The sequence below is a fragment of the Ochotona curzoniae genome, unplaced genomic scaffold (assembly GCF_017591425.1).
Source record: "Ochotona curzoniae isolate NIBS_2020 unplaced genomic scaffold, NIBS_Ocur_1.0 contig_4692, whole genome shotgun sequence".
NCBI lineage: Eukaryota > Metazoa > Chordata > Mammalia > Lagomorpha > Ochotonidae > Ochotona > Ochotona curzoniae.
Genome location: NW_024466361.1, coordinates 1,620,099 through 1,641,488, shown reverse-complemented (window position 1 = coordinate 1,641,488; position 21,390 = coordinate 1,620,099). Strand labels below are relative to the sequence as shown.

At 40.2% G+C, this 21,390-nt stretch overlaps 1 protein-coding gene across 12 annotated transcripts in view; it reads right to left on the bottom strand.

The window, feature by feature from the left end:
- Positions 1-21,390, bottom strand: part of EXOC4 (exocyst complex component 4) — an 817,909-nt gene that overhangs the window by 680,540 nt on the left and 115,979 nt on the right. For all 12 annotated transcript variants that reach the window (XM_040987490.1, XM_040987494.1, XM_040987493.1 and 9 more), the window contains exon 8: positions 1,770-1,915. In XM_040987490.1, coding sequence (XP_040843424.1) covers positions 1,770-1,915 — 146 coding nt within the window. The remainder of the gene's footprint in view (positions 1-1,769; positions 1,916-21,390) is intronic.

Sequence of the window (21,390 nt, the reverse complement as noted above, 5' to 3'; positions counted from 1 at the left end):
ACGCTCCCCATGTCAGTCCCCCAGTTAAAGCCGCAGTTTCAAACGGTGGATTAGGAATGCCACTGAATTATGACATCGAAGTAAGAAATCCAAGGTCTCTAAAAAAACAGCATCTTTTCTAAATGACCATTAGATTTTTTTTTAAAGATTTATTTGTTTTTTCATTGCAAAGTCAGATATATAGAGAAAGGAAGAGAGACAGAGAGGAAGATCTTCCGTCCAATGATTTACTCCCCAAGTGGCAGCAACGGCCAGTGCTGCGCCAATCCGAAGCCAGGAGCCAGGAGCTTCTTCCAGGTCTCCCACGTGGGTGCAGGGTCCCAAGGCTTTGGGCCGTCCTCGACTGCTTTCCCAGGCCACAAGCAGGAAGCTAGATGTGAAGCCGGGCCACCGGGATTATAACTGGTCCATACGGGGGATCCTGGTGCATTCAGGGTGAGGGCTTTAGCCGCTAGACCATGCTATTGCGCCGGGTCCAGCCTCAAAGCATTTAAATTGGTACTTGCAATTATCCTCTGAGCAAAACTAGTTAAAAAGGAATAAACTTAATAAACACAATGGATTTCATTCCAGCCAGGATCACTCTCTATTAGATCACAAGATAAAGCAAGTATGGAAATTTCTGCTAATTACTAACTATACAATGAATCCGAAATGACAATGAATCTCAAGTGAATCAAAAGTGTAAGAGCCTTCAACTAGCGCTTGGTGCAATGGCCCAGGGGCTGAATCCTCGCCTTGCTCTGCCAGGATCCAAAACAGATGCTAGTTTATGTTCCAGGTGCTCCACTTCCCTTCCAGCTCCCCGCTGTGGCCTGGGAAGCCACAGTGGATGATGGCCCTAGGCCTTGGGACCTTGTATCAACGTAAAAGACATGCAAGAGGCCCCTTGTTTGGATCCGCTCACCTCTGGCCGTTGTGGATCAATAATTGGAGGATATTTCTGTAAATCTGCCTTGCCATAAGAATGAATAAATTTTAAAAAAACAAACAAAAAAGGTTGAATCCTGCTTCTCCTACTTCTCAGCTATGTGATTTGTATATATTACTTAACCTCTCTGCATCTCAATTTTTTATATGCACAAGCAAATAAAAACTGAAATCCTTGCACATCAGGTTGCAGAAATGAGTAAATGTGATAATCCATGAAAACCGCTTACATCGGGCTCGCAAGGACTCGGCAGACACGGCTTACTGCCGCAGTTGCTGCACTCTGGTAGGGAACATGGTTATGTTTGTGAATATTTTCAGATACTTACCCAGTCCACCCGCTGGGACTGGAAAGCACTCAATAGTTGTTCATAATTACCAAGAGATAGACACTTCAAGCATGTGTCCTAGCTGGGTTAACTAGGACTGTATTTAGGGGGAAAAAAATGCAGACCTTTCTTTAACATCTCAACACAGCCAAAGTGGAAGACTTGCTTGCCAACATTAACAAAGCTTTCTTCACATCACTTGGAGATATTTCAAAGCTAACAGTACATTTTCCTTCATTTGCATAAGATTTCCCTTCAAACTGGGGAGTTTCACTCTATTAATTTTTGTATATAGCTCTATATAGTCCTTAGACAGTCCTTAACCAATATTTCAAAGCAGACACTTCGCCTTACAGAAAATAAAAGTAAACAAATCAAATGGCTATTTACTGTGTAGAAACCTCCTCGACTTTAGCCAGAATACGTGCTGTCCATGGAGCAGCAAGGCATCTCCTTGGGCCCAACACTTCCTACCACCTGCTAGCTCATACCAGAAGGAACCACACTTACTTGAAAAGAGAATTTTTTGGCCTTTGAGGTTTCTTCTTAGCAAAAAAGGAGGCAAGTTCTCGTCCAGTACTGGCATAGCTCAGCTGGGCTGATGGTTCCGAGGCGGTGCGAGTATTTTTCATATCCAAATACTCTGTCAATAGCATCTGCAGAGCAGATAAATAGCTCAATATATACATTCTAAAGTGTTAATAAGAAAAACAATTCCATATTAATGCAAATTTAAATCTAAAACCATATCCACAGAATTCAGAAGCACATGAGGAAACAACAAAAATTTCATGAAAATTAAAAGATCATTTTATTTCAATGCAAGATTTTTTTTGAAAAAAATCTTAGTTTTTTCATAATGTGCACTTCCCCCCAATTTTTTTTATACCTTCCATGTGCATGGATTTCCAACTTTTATTGCACCAATGAAATCTAACTTTCAATTCTATTTTCCTAGAAGTTTTTGAATTATCCTTGTATTAAACTGCCCTTTCATTTTTCTAGTTGAAGATTTGAAAGAGGCTCCTTATAGTCAGACTCATTTATTTACCTGTGATATTTAGGGAACAGGGTATGTTGAATATTTAAACTCAGGAAATAAAGAGCATTTCATGGGTATCTATCACGAACCAGGCATCATGGTGAGTGAGTCAATCAAATTTTTTCTTCAACTATAACTCAGTTTCTCATTAGTCTGAACTACAGCAGCCCTGGGAGCACAGCCTTTTGAATTATGACCACACAATATGCACAAACAGAGCTCTGAATCACGCAGATGCATTTTCTCATTTCAAGCACAAAATTTTATACGGGAAATCTCAAGACTACTGATCAGATGGTGTCCAAGAGCTGGGAGGTGACCCGTGACAGTCAAGAGGCCAAGGACACAGACCCACCAAGAACTTCAGGACCACTACCTATGTTTAATGCTTCAAAGCAAGAAACAAAACTGTTTTGTGATCTACTGCTGCCAAGAGATCCTGCCTTTAAAATCAATCCATGTTAGAGTCAAATGGTTTAGGTTGGTGCAAGAATTAACTACACTATCCTTTCCAAGATCAATATTCTAACAAATTTACCCAACATACAAGAAAACATTACATTGGCCACAAAATTCACTGTGACTCTGAGAATATACAGCTCAAGACTGAAATGCACTAAGTCATCTCTAATAAACATTCACTGAATTCAAAATGCATTAAAAGACACAGCCAGTATTGTACAGGTAAATAAACTCAATCAGGACTCCAAGAAAAACATCTCACACATTCAAAGTTGTAGTCATTCCTTCATTAAGATATGAACGTCACTTTCAGCACTATGATCAAGAAGCATCACGTGAACTTGATACAGTGCCAGGTATATTTTAAAGACAAGGATGTCTTTATAATAAGCACACAAGCACTCTCTGGACTGTAACCTGGCAAGCAGCAGTAACGTCTCCAACAGTCAAGTTCCGGCCACAGAGGGAAGCTGAACTGGAGTTTCCACACCCCGCTTTGGGTTTTTTCTCAGCCAAGCCCACTCCAATGTTGGTATTAGGGGAGAGGCACAGCAAATGGAAATTCTACCTGTTTATTGATCTTTCTGCCTATGTGTGTCTTTCTGCCTCTCCAGTACATAAAAAACCAATAATTTTTAAAAAGAACGGACATGTGGGTGGCAGTAAATATTTTATTGGTTATTTCTATACAATAAAGACTCTACTGGCAAAGACTAAACCCATTAACGGGCTGGTCAATCCCCAAGCCTGTGTATGAAGTCATCGTGGTATTATCTAGCATGCTGATGAACTACTACAATGGCAAACATTGCCTCAGTTAATGAAGCATCCACAGGTGAGAACCCTGAAATGCACCACCCACACTGTGCTAACAACTTGACTAAGGGGATGCTTATACTGTAGATTCAACACTGCTGTCAAGATTTTCAAAAAACACAGAAAGGAATCTCAACGTGTTATAACATAGAATGGTATCTACAAGACATTAATATAACCAAACATTTCTCGAATAAGACACCAGAAACACAGGAAATAAAAGAAAAAATAGACAACTGGGAATACACCAAACTAAGAAGTGATACAAGGAAACAGCCAATAAAGTAGGGGATAAACTGACAGAATGGAGCACCATATTGTGATGCAAATTATACAGATAAGCCATTAATAGCTAGGATGTATCAAGCAGCTCAGCTATAACCTAGCCATCCCACTCCTGGGAATTTATCCAAACAAAATGCAATCAGCACAAGACAGTTATTTCACAATATCTAAGAAATGGAATGGGGGGGGGGGTCAGCAAGTGATGCAGCAGCACGCTATTCCTCCACCTATGGTGTTGGCACCAGATGAACGCCAGTTTGTGTCCCGGCTGGATCACTTTCCATCCAGCTCTGCTTCTGGCCTGTGAAAGCAGCTTGGGGCCTGCAGCTGTGAGGGAGACCCAGAAGTACCTGACTAAACATTTGGAACAGCTCAGCTCTGGCTGCTGCTGCCATTAGGGCCACGAACCAACTCTTTCTCTCCCTCTCTCTGTAAAATCTGCTTTTAAAAGTAATTTTAAAAAGAAATGGAATCAACTCAGATACTCATCAACAAATGTCCAGAGAAAGAAAATGTGTTACATATACATTATAGACTACTACCTAACCATAAAAAATACAAAACCTTGTCTAACTGGGTGCAACTGGAAACCACTACTTATAGCGAAATTAGCAAGTCCAAAAAAGACATGTAAGATGTTTTCCCTATTCTGTGACAAGAGAATACAAACAACGTAATCATAGGAATGAGAGTGACACTCTAGGACATGATCGTTATGGACAGCACTTGTTTATACTCCTGAGTTACAGATTTTTGATATTTTGGGTTGCTTATTTTTCTGTTATTATTTTCTACTTTCCATTTGTTGATACCATTACCTACAGAAGTGTTAAACATGTGGGAAAAAGTAAATATATGCAATAATCCCAAATGGCTTAAGGATATGAATAGGGAGTTTTCAAAGATGAAAAGCAAATGGCCAAGAGACATAGGAAAAGATGCCCGGGAGCACTAGTTAGAAGGAGACAAACATCACAACATCTCACCCTAGTAAGATGGCTTCATCCAGAAATTCAAAGAACTTACACAGTGACAGATGCAGGTGAGGATGTAGGGGGAAAGGTACCCTAATACACTGTTGGTGAAGTACATGAACCAGCACAACCATTATGGAAGACCGTATAGACATTCATCACAAATCTGAAAATAGATGTACCACACACTCTAGCCTGAGTACATTCCCAGGAGTGAAGCCTGCATATGAAAGTGTTATCTGTAACCCCTTGTTTATAACAGTTCAGCTCACACAAGCTAAAACAGGGAATCAACCCATCAACTGATGACTGGATAAAGAAACTATGACATACATACACTACGGAATACTTACTCCTTGGTCATTAAAAACAAAAAAAGTCCTGTCTTTAATAATAAAACGAAAGCAACTGGAGACCATGACGCTTAGGGAAATAAACCAGTCCCCAAAAGACACACAGCATGTTTTCCCTGACGTGTGGTAAAATACAGAGTACCAAAACAATCTAATACTTCTGAGTGACACCCATAGTTTAAGATTTGGTTACTGTTTTAATCCTTGTCTATTCTCTTGATGAAGAGAGGGTCTACTTCTAATTGCTGAATTTCTTAGAGCTCAGGATTAAACTTATGATTAAATTATTAAAGAATATTGAAATGATTTTAAAGTTAAAATTAAAATAAATAGCAAAGCAGAAGAGAATGAAGGAAGGAAGAAGAATATGGTGTTAAGTATTAATATATTCTTAAAACTGTACATGAGAAATTTCAAAAAGTCCAAAAATCAAAGGGTTAAGAAAGAAGGTTTGAGGGAGGAAAGGACAGAGGCAAGTATGTTTACCTGTTTAGAACTGTGTCTATGAAATACATAAATTTGTTCTCTTTGCATCAATAAAAACTAAAAAAAAAAAAAAAACAGAAAGTACTCTTTCGCTTAAGTGTTGGTTTTAAGAAACACGACAGAGAGATGTTCTAACCAAAATGTGAAGATAACAAACCAAGGTTTTTTTTGAGATACTGTCCAAAGGCAACAATTGCCCTGGTATGATAAAGCATTAACTGACAGGGCCAAGTAACCAGCATCTTCAACCCCTACATGATTTTCACATCGCTGGTTTGTTTGCTCTGAATCTTGACCAAGTCCCCTAATGATCCACCCCGAGCCTTGCCTGTGAATTCTCATCTGCTGGCCTCCACTCTTCTGTATACAAACGTGAGCAGTTCCTACTTTCTCAACACAAAGCTTGCTTTTGCTCCTTATGTTCTACCTTGAATCTTATTTCCCTTCCGTCCCTGGATCCTAAGCTCCAAAAGTAGTCCTCATGTCCACTAGTTCTTCTTCCATTCTGTGGTTGTTCCTGACTCCTCTCTAAAACCCAAGGTTTACACTTGTGATTCTTGGTTTGCCACATTCACAAGTTTTACTAAAAACAAACAAACAAACAATTTGTCTGAAACCTAAACCAACTTCCCATGAAATCAGTAATTCTTTCTTCAGCACCATCTTTTGACACTTATCCCCTGAGCTCATTAAAGAGTTCAAAAGACCACTCATGACTCCTTCTTAACTCCCTTCCTGTACATTCTCATACTCAAATTTCTGCCTCTAATTTCATCAATATTTTTCCTTACACCATCAATAGACTGACAGCCTTCACACAGTATACTGCCATCACCAGGCCATTCATTTCATCATCTACAATAGTCTGATTTCATTGTGTGTTATCAGTCATTCCTTATGCTGCCCAACATAAAGCCAAGATTCCAATCAAAATAGCTTCTTAACTTTTCTCTGATTATATCCGGGTGTTTTCATCTCTAAAATGCCTGAATTGCCATCTCTCCTAAACAAATACTTCCAAGAACAACTCCAATCTTTATTTCAATGAGTCCTTTCTAGGCCACCCTAGGCCAGCTGTCCCCTTTTGTCAGTATCTTTTCCAAAGTATTCAATATAAACCACATGACAGTCTTAGCCCTTACTTTGAAAAAGATAGCTAATGCCTCAACATATTAAGTGCTTAAAGCATCCCATTTCTTCACCTATACATAAATATACATAATAAATTGTGATTTTTTTTAAAAAAGTATGCTAAGAAGCCTCAATATCTATAATATTTCATGCAAGTAAGAGACACTCTCCAAAACACTGTGGATTACATCAGTAACACATATAAAATAAAGAAGGTACAGACATGATTTTAGCCACAGGTTAAATTACTGCAAAGTTTGCTGGCTTCACTGCATTTACATTCTTCCTTATTCTGCTTGCTATCAGCTAGAAAATACCATTTTACAATCATGCAATTTCATTTTACCACCCAAAATGATAAAAGTACTTTTCAAAATACCTCAAAGAAAACCAAGAAACCCACTGCTATGCTTCTTGAAATTTGTTTGAGGCTGAATCCTGTACTGCACATTCTTGACACGACCAGCAGGCATTTCGCTCACATTAAGCTAGAACCACATCATTTCTTTATGATTATATGTCATGGTGAATTATGCACTGCATCTTCCAAACTGAACACAGACATGCTAAGGATACACCTATGAGTTCAAATTTCCATCTTCACAAAAGGAAGCAAGTTTTTATCAGTATACTTTTTCCTGAGGAGAACCATCCAAGATAAAAATTCTGGGGCAAAAGGCAATACAAATACTAACAAATACAACCAGCCTGCTTACAGGAAACCTATAGAAGACAATCCGACATTCTTACTGTCTAAAGTCATTCAATCCCAAGCATTGCAATATCCTTTTTAAAATAAAAAATTCTTGAGAACAGAAGTCTCCAGATTTTAGAGTTCAGGGCTCAGGGAATATTTGCATAGATGCTCTGGCTGAGCACCTGTAACCCAAGCACCCCAAAGAGAGTGCTCTGAGCTCTTTCTGATTTCCAGTTTTCAGACCAGGGATGCCAGGCTATGTCAGGAATTGTGATTTATTATGACCATCATCTAAAATTCAACAAATTAGACAGTGCAGAAACAGTGGAAAAGCCTTGAAAATTTGTGTCTCACCAATCTCTATTATTTAGTACTTGGTTGTTAATTCGGTATGTTGCCTTCATCTATGATCTAAACATACATAGTGCTTTAAATTGAGGTAATTACCCATTTCTTTTGCTGTAAAACTTCATGAAAAGTTATTAAATTATTAATATGAAATCACAGTTGTAAAATTCAGACCAAAAATTTGGGTATTTATAACTTGCTGTAGCATTGTTGGCATCATTCTGAGTCAGCAACTCACTGTTTATTCTTTGTTGTCTGTGAATTTTCGTTATTGAATTAACTGCCTCCGTGGTAATATATGCGTAACTTTCTAAAACTAAGGGGTTTGAACTAGCAGTTTATATGAAGTTTAGGCACCTGCATCCCTCACTGGAGTGCCTGGGTTCAATTTCAATTATGGTACCTGGCCCTTCTCCTGACTACAGCAGATGAGGGGCGAGAGGGGGTGCAGGCCTGGCTCCAGAAGCTGGATCCCCACCACCCAAACACAGGGTCTGCAGTGGGTTCCCAGCTCTTGACTAGAGCTGATGGGGGAGGCAGCAGGCCTGGCTCCAGAAGCCAGGTCCCCACCGCCCACACACTGGGTCTGCAGTGCGTTCCCAGCTCCTGATTTCAGCCTCATTCTAGCTCTAGCCATCACACACAGCTGGTGAGAGATCTAGTGGATTAGAGTACTTGTGCACACATGATCTCCCTTTCTACCTCTGAGACAAGCAGAAAGTTTTAAATAACTGAATAAATATGGGACACATAAGGTAAGAATTGACATACACGTATCTTTAGCTTCTCCATTTATCCGAGTATCTACTTACTGAAATTTCTAGACCCCCACTCCCTGAGTATATAATGTGGTCGATCCCTTTCAGGTAACTTCCCAGCTTACAACATCCTCTCCTCACCAAGAACTGCTCCCCAGCAACACAGAAGAAGCCAAGGGCTCCCTTACACCAATGCTATGCCACGCTGTAACCAACTAGGAGGTCCAGCCAGTTGGTCTCTTCTTCAGTCTGTGCTGCTCAGTGCAAGAAAGGAGATGGAACTCCTTTGGGACAGCCACCTTTTACCACGTGGACAAAGAAAGTCAGGCTGGCAGACAGAAAACAGAGTGAAGCACATGACCTGAGAAAGAGAAACCTGTATACACAAGACACAGGGATTTCAACACTCAAGCGTGAAACGTCTTCTTTGGTTTTATAGCCTGGACCAGTTGAAGACAAGGCACTAGAATCTCCACCACTCAGTTCCACCACATGTCTCTGTTTCCTCTAACATATAATGAGTTGATATGTGTAGGCAGATCAATATATATGTATGTATATATATTAAAGTTATATCACAATTTCTGTCTCAGCAGGACACCTGTATCTCATGAAACCAGGAGCAATAATTTCCGCAGATTTCAATCTGCACAATGCTAAGTCTAAATCTCCTGACTACTGATTCTGCACCTTTAATATTTACGGCAAAGCCAGGCTGCATCGGGCCTCCTTGATGAATAGGACAATCAGACTGCTTCTTATGATACGAGCAATAATAAAGTTTTAAAAAATGACCTTCAGCTCCCAACATGAACTCATCCCTCTTAGGTGATATTCTGAATGTGCCTATATTAAGTAATGATTTTGAAGTCTTATCTGCTAAAATAAGGATACCCTAGAGAATGTGTTCTAGATACACCAAAGCATTTTCATTAGACTCATTCTCATGCTTTTAATAATAAAAGCAAATAAACAAATAAATAAATAAAAACCAAAGCCCTGGAGAGAAAGCAAATTAGGCATAAACTGAAACCTGGATTCCTAAAGGAGCAGCTCTGGAGGGGGAGTCCCTGCTCCCCAGAGAGCAGCCCTGGTTCTCGCAGGGCAAGAGGCCAGCCAAGCAAAAAGGCAGAGTCCCACTGCAGGGAAGCTAGCTAGAGGGAGGTCCCGAGGGAGAAAAGGCAAAACCGGAGTTAAAGGTCTTCAAATTATCACCACAATTCCCGAAAAGAACGAGCTGGGAGAATGAAACAATATATATGCTTATTTCTAAGTTACATTCTTCATTTAAAATTACTAACACTTTCATTTTTTTCTCCAGAGACCTGCTACACTGAGAGATATGTTAGCAACAAAACAAAAAGAAAAGGGTGTGTGTGTGTGTGTGTGTGTGTGTGAGTGTGTGTGTGTTTGGAATAGAGCAGTATAATTTCCTCATTGTATCAGGACTAACAAAATTCTGCACCAAGGAAACCAAAGCAAAAATAAACAGTCATTTTGAAAATGGGATGGCTGCCTGCTTAATTACACTCATTATCAGCAGCAATTGTATAATTAAAGCCACTGTTAGCATGGCCTTCCGAATACTTCATTACTTCAGTGTTCAGAATAATACAAACCAAAAGTTGCAAAAACACACACGTAAGTTTCTCATCTAGTATTAAACACATGATCAGCAAAAATCTAAATCAAGAACTTGGTTTAACTGATTTTTCTTTTTCCTACATATATAATTAGAAGGTATTATGCTAGATGTAAAGATAAGACTCCTGTTTCCTTCAATATCTATCAAGTAATAGAGACACATACGAAGAAGAGAGAAGAGCAGAAGCAGTAGACCACCAGCATTTATGGGCAAGGGAACGAACAAACACTAAGAATGTGTGCTAACAAAACAACAGCAGAAACAGCAAATATTTCAAAACCATGAGAATAAATACTGAGAGGTAAACCTGGAAATGTGACACGCAGACACTTAAAAGGAAACTTAATATCAAGCTTACATATTAACACAAGGAGGCGATAAATAAAAGCTCTCAACACATAAATGAAATGACGACAAATATAACAAATAAAATTGACAGCAGATTAAGTAATATATTGTAACAAATGAGATGGGGGGGCAAAAACAAAAGGGGGGAAGTATAAGGGCAAGGAGGCAAGGAAGCAGGTGGGGACAACCTTCCAAGATACCACAGGAAAGCGATCAAGAGGTTTTGAATTATAAACTAAGGTAGGACCTATGAGATTATAAAACGGAATGAAACTGGGAACTCGCTGAAAAGGAAAAAGTAGGCAATATGTATCAGTTACTCTGCAGAGAAAAGGAGGGAAGAAGCCATCGCTAAACAGAATACCTGAGGGGCTAACACACTGGCCTCATATGCAATCATCAGGCCAGCAGCAAGAGCAAGCTTACCAAGGACAGTAAACACGGGTAAGAATACACCTGTGACTCCTGAAGGTCCATGTTTACCCTGAAGCACGTAACGTGAAAAGGCATAATGCTGGTAAGATTTCCAGGATTCAGTTACCTCACATATACTGCAACGGCTACCTGTATGTCCACCTGATCATAAAGCATTACTAGTGCTCTCTGAATGGCACATATCCTTGAAAATCTGTAATGTAATTACATTCCCTAACTGCTTTGAAAGTTTTATTGAGGTATCATTAACGTACCATGAAATTCACCAATCCAGCACGCAGTTAGCGATTCTGAAATGAATACAGTGTGTGGGCATCACCATCCACCGCTGTAGAATATTCCTCTGGCCTGGGGAAGATGCTCAGGATTCTGGCAGAGCCTCTGAGGGTGCTGAGAAAGTAACCCCTACGTTTCTGAAGCACTAGGAGTAAAATTACTCTCGGCATCCTCTGGGACAATTACAGAGGACACACTCTCCTTGACTGTTAAACAGACCCACAGCACCATGGTGTACAATGCAATATCTATTTCCAGAATTTAATTTGCTAGTATTTTGTCCTAGATTGTCATACCAGCATTCAAGCAATTCACTGCCAGCCTAGTGTAGGCATAGCTGCCTCGAGAAAGATGCTACTGGGTAGTTGGGAGTAATAACTTCAGTTATGGCATTAGGAAATACTGATCTAACAGAACTAATCTTTAACTGCAGGACTCAGCTAAAGGAGTTTATGAGGATTGACTTAGTTCATCGTTAGAGAATGTTTTAAGAAGTTTGATTTATTTATTTGAAGGGCTAATTACAGAGACAGAGGGAGAGATCATCCACCTGCTGGTTCATTGGCCAAACGGCTGCTGCGAATAGTTCCCAACAAAGCCAACAGGAGCAGCTGCCCCTGGGTCGCCCACACGCGTGCGTGGCCAGAGGGGTGGCCTGAATCAGCTGCATGCGATGTCACAGGCAGTGGTTTAACGGTCCCACAATGCCAGTCCATAAAAACTCTTTTAAATCACTAATTTGTTATAGGAAAATTCAGAAGTTGTATTTCTTAATTTAGCTTTTGTGTTTTATCTTTTTAGGAATTTGTCAACCTCATCTATACTGTCTGGCCATTTCGGCTAACACTGCCTTGCAACTTTTACTAAATCTACAGTGTCTGTAGTGATATCTCCTCTTTCATTTTTAACTTTTATATTTTTATATTTTTAACTAGACAGCTTCACATTTTGATTTTTTAAGAATTATCACTCTTTAATTTTTAATTGCAATGATTTTTACTTTTATGCTTTAATTTTCTAACTTCTGCCTCCTTTGCACTCCTTTGCACATCAGATGAACAAAGAGAAAGAGAGACAGGGAGGAATCTTCCATCCACTGGTTCACTCCCCAAGTGGGCACAACAGAGAGAGCTGAGCCCATCCGAAGCCAGGAGCCAGGAGCTTCTTTTGGGTCTCCCATGTGGGTGCAGGGTTCCTCAACTGCTTTCCCAGACCACAAGCAGGAAGCTGGATAGGAAGCAAAGCCACTAAGATTAGAACCAGTGCCCATATGGGATCCTGGCAACGTGCAAGGTGAGGACTTTAGTTGCCAGGCTACTGCACTGGGCCCAAAAGTCTTTTGATATTTTCAAGTATTTAGAAAGCTTCAAAATTTCTTCCCCTTTTTGGGGGAGGTGATAATTCTTTTGTAGCCAGATAATACATTTTAGAGAACTGAAATAAAAAGAACATTAATACTTTTTAAAAAGTAAACGCTCATGAAAAATATTCTATACAATCTCCATCTGTGTTTTATTGATGTTGGAAGTCAAGATGATTGAGACTTCAGCACCTTCATACTGCTTGTCTAGGATTTCAATAATTATTGCAAAAAATGTTTACAGTGATTATAATTATTTAATCTTCCACTTCTGATTCTCCAGGTATTTGGGAGCGTATAGTTTGTTATTTCTACTCTTAGTTTTTAACAGCATTTTAATCTGCACTTAAACTCATGTTTCAACACAATATATTGATGACTCTTTAAAAAAACAGATGCATATGTGTATGTATGTAACTGAGTGACTTTACATCAGCTGGCTCACTCCCCAGATGGCTGCAGCTGCCAGAGCTTGACCCAAGTCAACAGCCAAGAACTCCATCATAGCGTCCACGTGGGTGGTGAGGGCACCAAGCATTTGAAGGGGCACTGCCAGGGATCTGAATCAAAACTGCAAAAGCCAGGCCTGAACTCGGCCAAACTTGGGATGCAGGCATTGCAGGCAAGGGATCACGTCACTGTCACTCCAGGAGCCATTAACATCTTCCATCGTCATGGTCTTCCTCAGACTCCTCAGTTCCATTTCAAAATTTCTCTTTAGCAGTTCCTCAGCAAGCAGCTCCTCTTTAGCATTCTCATTTAACGTTCTCTCCATTTCCAAGTTCTCCAACTCTAAATATAACATTTCATCTCCTCACACATAACAGACTCACTACTTCTTAGTATATTCTAAATTTTATGAAGATTCTTCTGTATACAGGAATCACCTGGAGAACTACTTTAAAACAGTCATGTGTCACTTCAAATGACAAAGTAACGAAGCAATAAAGAAATGTATAAAATCTGTGTTTCAAATCAGCTCTATTAATTTGCTCTGTGACCTTCGCCAAGTTCCTTAACATTCCAAATCCCACTGTCCTCTGAAAATGTGGATAATAACAAAACCTTCCTCAAAGAACAAGAATGAAAGAAACAACGCAGAACAATGTTTAGAACATAACAGTCTGTCAGGTCTTGCAGGATGAGACCATGGAGCCAGTTTCTTTGTAATGCATGCTGGGAACAATGTGTCTATGATATTAATTCTGAGCCTCAGTGTCTCAGCTAACACTTCTGTAAAACAGGAATAATATGATTCCTCAACGTAACTACCACCAGCATTAAGTGGGGTTCGTAGTGTAAATCATGCAGAACGACTGAACTGTGCACTTTAAACAAATATAGGATTATTTTTAAATCCTCACCCTCTTTCTATAACTAGTAAGGCATTAGTAAAGTAATTTGGGTCCCTACCAATATTCACTTTCTAAATGTTACAGTGTTGAATCAAACCACCACACTTTCCATCCAAACTGCTGGAATGTGCTTTCCTTCCCACTCTCCTCCAGTGTCATTTCCACCTTCCAGATGGCACCTACGACCTCCTGCCACGCTCCAGGGATGCACCACAGCTTTCTGCACTGGCATGGGTGTCCAACGAGCCTGTTGCAGAAAGGAGCATCAAAGCATCAATTCGGCCAACTCAGCTCCATAAAGCGGCAGTTGTGGAGCGAGCTGTGACCATTCTCAACCTTTTCCTCCAAATCAATGACCAAGTCCCGTACTTTCTGCTACATGACTCATTTCCACACTGTAAGCAAGCCTTGAGTCACAACCGGCCACCTGTGTTGCACTTCTGCTAACTCCACTGCCAGACAAGCTCAGTGACATCCTTCCACTGACACAGTGCTTCCATGGCTCTGTCCTTGCTGCCAAATCAGCATCTCTGTCTATCCTGCTCTTGAGCACCTTCCTCAACACAGCCATAACTAAATAATGACCAGGACTTCTGTCAAGCCTGAATATATGCCTTTATTTTGGTTTTGTTTCTAACCGATATCCACCTTTGCCATTTATCAGGAACATGAGAGAGACTGAGAAAGTGAATCCAACTAGAGCTGAAGTGACTTAAATAATGTCGCTTAGTAGTTGGTTAACCAGAGCCCATATGCCTAGGGAAGACTATCCCATGCGTGAGAAAGCAGAGGGAGGCGCCACAGCTTCCAAGTTTGATTTGTCTGTGTAAGCATCATTTTCATCATGACCTTCTGCAACCTCCTGTGCAGCAGTCCTTTCAGGCCAGCTCCCCTCGATCTTCTGATGATGACCTTGGATCCTCTTTTCTAGCGGGAGGTCAGTCTCTCCCCAGTCAGCTGGCATCCACGTTGAGGCTACGAGGCAACTAGTTAGCATATCTCCACGACAGGCTGGCTGGCCTTTTTAGCAGTCACTCTAAATCAAGCCAGACATTAATAACTCATATTCAAGCAAGAGAAAACACATACATAAAAATTATTTTTTAAACGTTTGATTTAGCTCATATTTACCTTGTATGTATGTATGTATTTATATTTATACATCTGCATGCATATTTATTGAAGAACACATATGAAGGAACAGATTGTGTCAACTAAGCAGGCTGCCTGTACTCTGGAAGATGATCCTCTAAAGTTTCAACCACCAGAGCTCATTTAAGCCCACGCAGCAGAAAGTGTTACACGTGGGAGTGATTTGCCTTCTCTGCCGCCTTTCACTTGCAGCCAACACTTCTCTTTGTAACTCTGTACAGGACAAGCGCTCTCCAGTAGACAACCTATCTGGAAGGTCAGCTTAGGAACGCTTTCTCTCTAGAGACAGTTTATTAAGTGGCTGAGATCCAGCATTCTCAATTAGCAGTTCAGTTACTAAAGACTCTTTCATGTTGGTTTTCTGTAATATGTGAATAACGGCACACATACTTTTTTTTTTTTTTGCTTATACTTCACCCAAAATGGAATCTCTTTTGGAATAACAATTATAGATCCAGATTTAATTAACATTTACTTTCTATCTACTGCATGTTAGGAACTGTATTAAGTATCTTCCCACTGGGTTTTCAGAACACTAATGGGAAGACTGAGAGATAATGGGACTTGAAAGCAATGAGGATATATGTCACCAATACACACAGGTACATAAAGTGTTACCCTCTTTCTTTGAAGGGGTCCACAAAGATCTCAGGCCAGGCTCTCAGGGTCTGGTGCAATCAGTAAGGCACTCAATTTTCGGAATGTGTGCCATCATCCTACTGAGTCCTATCCTCCTACCTTGACTACATCCTTGCCTTCCTTCAAGGAGCAGTGCAGCTCAGATCTCATGCACAAACCCTTCTCTGGTCAATTCAGGTTTTCTAAATTCTTACCAGACTCAAAAGTAACTACCTGAACGTGGAAACTGATCACACAAGGTACCTGCAGAAGTACATGGTAAATTTGGATTAAAAGGTAAATGCGTTTTGATGCAAAGCACCACCACACACTTTGCAATCCATTTTCACAACACACATTTCCAAGAGCTTTTCTGACACTCCTTCTATGCTCTCTGATAGCTAACTTCCCCAGATTTATTCCTTACCTTGACAGGATGACTTAACAAAAGATACAGCACAAATTCATATCAAGCTTAAAAGCCTTGGACAACACTTTAAAATAGGAAAACCTGTCATACAACCCATCCAGTTTGTCACCTTCTACAAGTCTAACCACATGCTAAGCAAAATTATTATCTCTAAATAGGATAATACAGAAATATCCCTTGAGTGAGGTGTAAAACTGACAGGACTCATATACAGTTTGATTAAACAAAAATAAATTCCACTTTTACCCATTTTATATCTACAAAATATCTGTAATTGCTATATTTTATTTCTATTGAAATCTTACATGTTAAACTAAACAGTATAATCCCATATTGTGAATTATCAACTACATTTGAGGTTAGCTTATCATTTCAAAAGCTAATGAAATGAGCTGCATTGCTGGTTTAAGTAAAATTATAGCAAACATACAACTCTAGGGACCAAAAATGGAGAACTACATCATTGACAGTCTTTATATCAAATGTAATTATTTTATATCAGTTTTTACTGCATAATCAATTTTATTTTTCCATATAATTCAATTTTTAAAGTTTTTTTTTTTTTGGAAAGCCAGATCAGATTTATGAAGAGGAGAGAGAGAGAAAGATCTTCTATCCACTGGTTCACTCCCCAAATGGTCCCAACTGCCAGCTAAGCCAATCTGAAGACAGGAAACAGAAGCTTCTTCTGGGCCTCCCACAGGGGTGCAGCATCCCAAGGCCTTAGCCACCCTCTGCTGCTTTCCCAGGCCACAAGCAGGGAGCTGCATGGGAAGTGGAGCAGCCAGGACACGAACTGGCACTCATGTGCAGAGTGAGGATTTAGCCAGTGAGCCATCACAACTGGTGCTCCTGTGCAAGGTGAGCCATCACATGATGCCCTTGATCTTAAAAAATAATAAAACAACAGATGCTTGTAAAACTTGAAGCAGCTGGGGTTGGCACTGTGGCACAAGGTCAGAGCCCATTGGGGTTCAGGTTCGAGTCCCAGTAGTTCTACTTATGATCCAATTCCACACTAAGATACTTGGGAAAGCAGAACAGAATTCCTCAGGTTTTTGGACCCTGCACCCACATGGGAGACATGAATGAGACTCTGGCTCCAGAGCTCTGACTCTGGCCCAGCTCTGCTCATTGTAGCCACTGAGCAAATGAATGAGCAGATGATCAATGCTTACTCTAACTCTGCTTTCTGAATAAATGAAACAAAATTGTTTAAATTCAAGCAGCATTGCAATAAAAAAACTTCAAGTATTTAAAAGTATAGTTACGTGCAATATATTTTACTTGTCTTGATTCCAATACAGAGTGTTTTTCTTGTGTCAGCCCTCCACATCGCTACAGCTGCCACATGCTGCAAGCACAGAGCACCTAGGAAATGCACTGCATTCACCAGTCTATCACCAAGCCACAGGAGCAGGGGAACCCTGTGTGACTCACACCATATGATCCAGTGAGATTCTATTTTCAACTATTCATCTCGTGTTTTCAAGACATCACAGCACATCTCAATTTGTAAAAAAAAAATGTATATGTGATAGAGGCAACAAATGTAACTTGCCCGTTCTGTGTCTGTGGTCCTAGGTGCAGAAGCTCAAAATCTGATAAGCCAAAGAGCTTAGAAAGTAGCCGTATACATACCTGAATCACTTCTCTCTTTAATAACTACACCATCTAAATGGAACTCTCATTTAAGACAATGTATAGTGATGGAGTTGGAGACGACCACATCCAGATGTGAAGACACAATGCAATATGTACCCCTACTTCCAAATCAAACATAGACTCCCAATGAAACTGTTGAACATATCTAGACAATGGAATGCTAGACTATCTGACATGGTCTGTACCAGCAATCTCAGGACACGCTTAAATAACACACTGATGGCATTATAACTTGTTATGAAGGACTATACTGTTGTAACAATATGGGGAAAATCAGTCGGGGTGGGGTGGGAATTTGAGTGTGCGGGGGGGGGGGGGGGTGAGAATCCCAGGCCCCTACATAATTGTACCATAAAATTCAAATCTTTTTTAAAAAAAAGACTACTAAACCCTAGATAGATACAATCAAGTCAGTGCAGTGGAATGATTAACCTGTCTCCACATGACATTAGAGTGAATGTTTGTAAACATCACTTGAGAACATGGGGAGCCTGGGAAAGTGCTTAACTCTAGCACCTAAGAAAACTGCTCTAGCTCCACCACATTATCCTGGGCTCCATTTTCCCATTCAGGAACAAGCCGGCACCATAAGGCAAGCCATAGGAAAGGAAAAGACAGCATGTTATTTTAAATACCAACCATGTTAGCTCAGAAGCAATACAATACAATTCATGTACCTCATGTTCTTTGCTAATTGCTGAAGACGTCCTGCTTTTGCAGACAGCAACAGTAGCCAGGCCCTAGTCTTCTTTAAATGCCAGCTCGTAATAACAAACTCCAAAAAGGTCTTAATTGCATTTACCAGGAGCTCATGAACTTTAAAAGTTGTTAATCAGATTTCCATGTAAATGGAAGGACGATTAAAGGTTAAGTACAGGTTTCTGAAATTTCAGAAGTTGAGAATATATTGCCCTTTATGGAGGTAGGGGGGATTAGGGGAAGTATCAGCCTTGACAGGAACTAAACATCTTAATTAAACATGCAGAAGTACCATGCTTAGTTTTTATGTGAAGTTCCATTTCCAAATGTCAAAGTTAATCATGCACTTGACAAAAAAAAAAAAAAAGGTGCAGTATTCTCTTTGCCAAAGAAGAAATGCCTTAGTGTTCTTTTCTGAGAAGACAACTGCAGGTTTCCAGAATTCCTCTGGTTGTTCCTTCAAACCTGAACCCTGCCTGGGCTGCAAGCGAAATGCCTTCTACAAAGAGATCTTCATTGCTCTCCACATGGGGAGCCGCCTGAGGCCACCCACTTTCAATCAATTCTGTTTCGGCAGAAACACCAAGTGCTTCTCCAACAAATATGCTGCACCTGTCTCTGCAGTGACATGCTGACAATGAACATGACATCTCCTCAAACTCCAGCAAGAATTAGGATTCTCTGAAAGAATATTTCATCAAATATGGTGTCATCAGAGTTCAAGCCAAAACCTTGTTTGGAGGGTACTTCACAAAATTGGTGAGGGCCTGTAATCTGCAACTGGATAAATGGCGATCTAAACCCAAGCGTCAGGTCCTCATTCCAGCTTACACTCAGCTTCATCAGCTTAAGAGGAGCAGAGAACAACAACGATGCAGTACAGTAGTAGGAAATGAATGGACAAATAGCAACACAATGCCCTAGGTGCCTACAAGCATCGCATTAAAGGAAAGCCATGGATCCTAATGACTAGTGCAGCTACAGCTACTATTGCTATTGGTCTTGATTCTGCTGATTGTTGACTACTGTGACTAGATCTGGACATAAAACCAGACTCAGTGAATTATAGATTAATTGTAGGTAAAGAAAACAACAAAAAGGTTATCAAATCTTATATCAATAAGCAGGAAATAATATAATAATCATTTCAATAAAGTGCCTCTGTAAATTGACTTTGTGGGAGGATCAGATATGCAGGTTTAAAGGAGAAGGGGCCCCTCTTTCATAGAGTAGCCTTCTGGAGTGCTAAATTTGATTCAGTGCAACACTTGTCAATCAGGCTTTTAATAAGTAATCATGCTGAGGAAATCATCGCACTCAATATGGTGAGCTGTAAATGGCAGGAGGACGAGTGTGCTGAGCTGCTGCACTTGCTTCCCATCGTAGCCTCCTGAGATCAATGGCAGATGGCCAGGGTGTTGATCAGGACTTACGAGACGGTCTGCGAGGGAATTTCCCAGCAGAGAAGTGTCTCCAAAGAAGCCTGTAGTGAGTCTTACTGTATGTGTTCAATCAATACCAACTGCATAAATGGTTTTTATGCAGATGAAACCCACAAGTCTGATCTCATTTGCTACTCTATTCCCCAACAAGATAGACAAGAAAGACAGAGATTCATTAAAGACAGAACACAAAATTCCTAGAAATTGGTCTTTTAAAAACGATCTCTTATCAACCATTACCACACAGGTCTTTAATCTACCTGACCCTTCTCATGTCCCAGGAAATCAAATAAGCTCATTCCGACATCTGGGTCTTTCTTCATAGACTTCTACTAACTTGAAAAGCTATTTCATTTCCCCCTGCCAAATCAGAATCAAGCTGAAAGCTCAGTAAAATGTTCCCACTAATGTGTCTGTTCCGTTAGCAGGTATTTATTGAGTGAAGGGCTCTGGGTTGGGTTGTTCTGAGATACTTAACGCCCCAAATGGCTCTCAGTGATCTCCCATTCACTGACACAATAAAATTGGTTTCTCAAATAATTTTGTAAATAAAATCAACCTTAAAAATACAACAAACATCACATTAAAGCATATTTTCAAAGCACCAAGGAACATCAGATTCCAACCCTGATCCTTATCTCTCGTCCTTATTTTTTTACATATTCTGTGAGCTGGTACTATAATTTCCTTAGTCAGTTTAAGGAGTACCTATGACCCCTTTTCCATGTGATAGGCATGACCCTAAGTGCCTTTGTTTGCCATCTAAGTGCTCTGTGACGTGGCCAGGACACCATCGTCCCTCATACCCTTCATGACTGCACACCAGGAGCAGCTGAAGACCGCAGGAAGCTCTGAGACTCCTTCAGAACTTCTATCTGTACCATTCGGAGGCATTCAGAGCTCAATTCATGATTTCCTCTAAATGTACATCATGTATTTATTACATAGATTCGGTTTTACTATTACTCCCTAATTTATCATACAGCTCCATCAGAAGCTTCTCACCATCCTAAATATAAAACATTGTCTAATCACATGGATGTGAATTCTGGTGCTACGCGCAGGAAGGCAGCAGAGTTCATCGTACGGAACAGTGATAATCACTGCCAATATTGTTGGCCTCAGTGCAGCGATTCTTCGTCCTCAACCCATAAACCAAAACCCAAATGCTTCCACACTCACTGATCCCCCTTGCATGTGGTGAGTCTGCTAGAATCGACTATAATCATTGCCATTTCCTTTACATCAAATTTCAACTAATTACAAACAAACTTCCTTTTCTTTTACTAGCAGTATCCAGAGACACAGATTGTATGCAGACTGACTAAGCGATACAGCAGTATATCAACCAAGA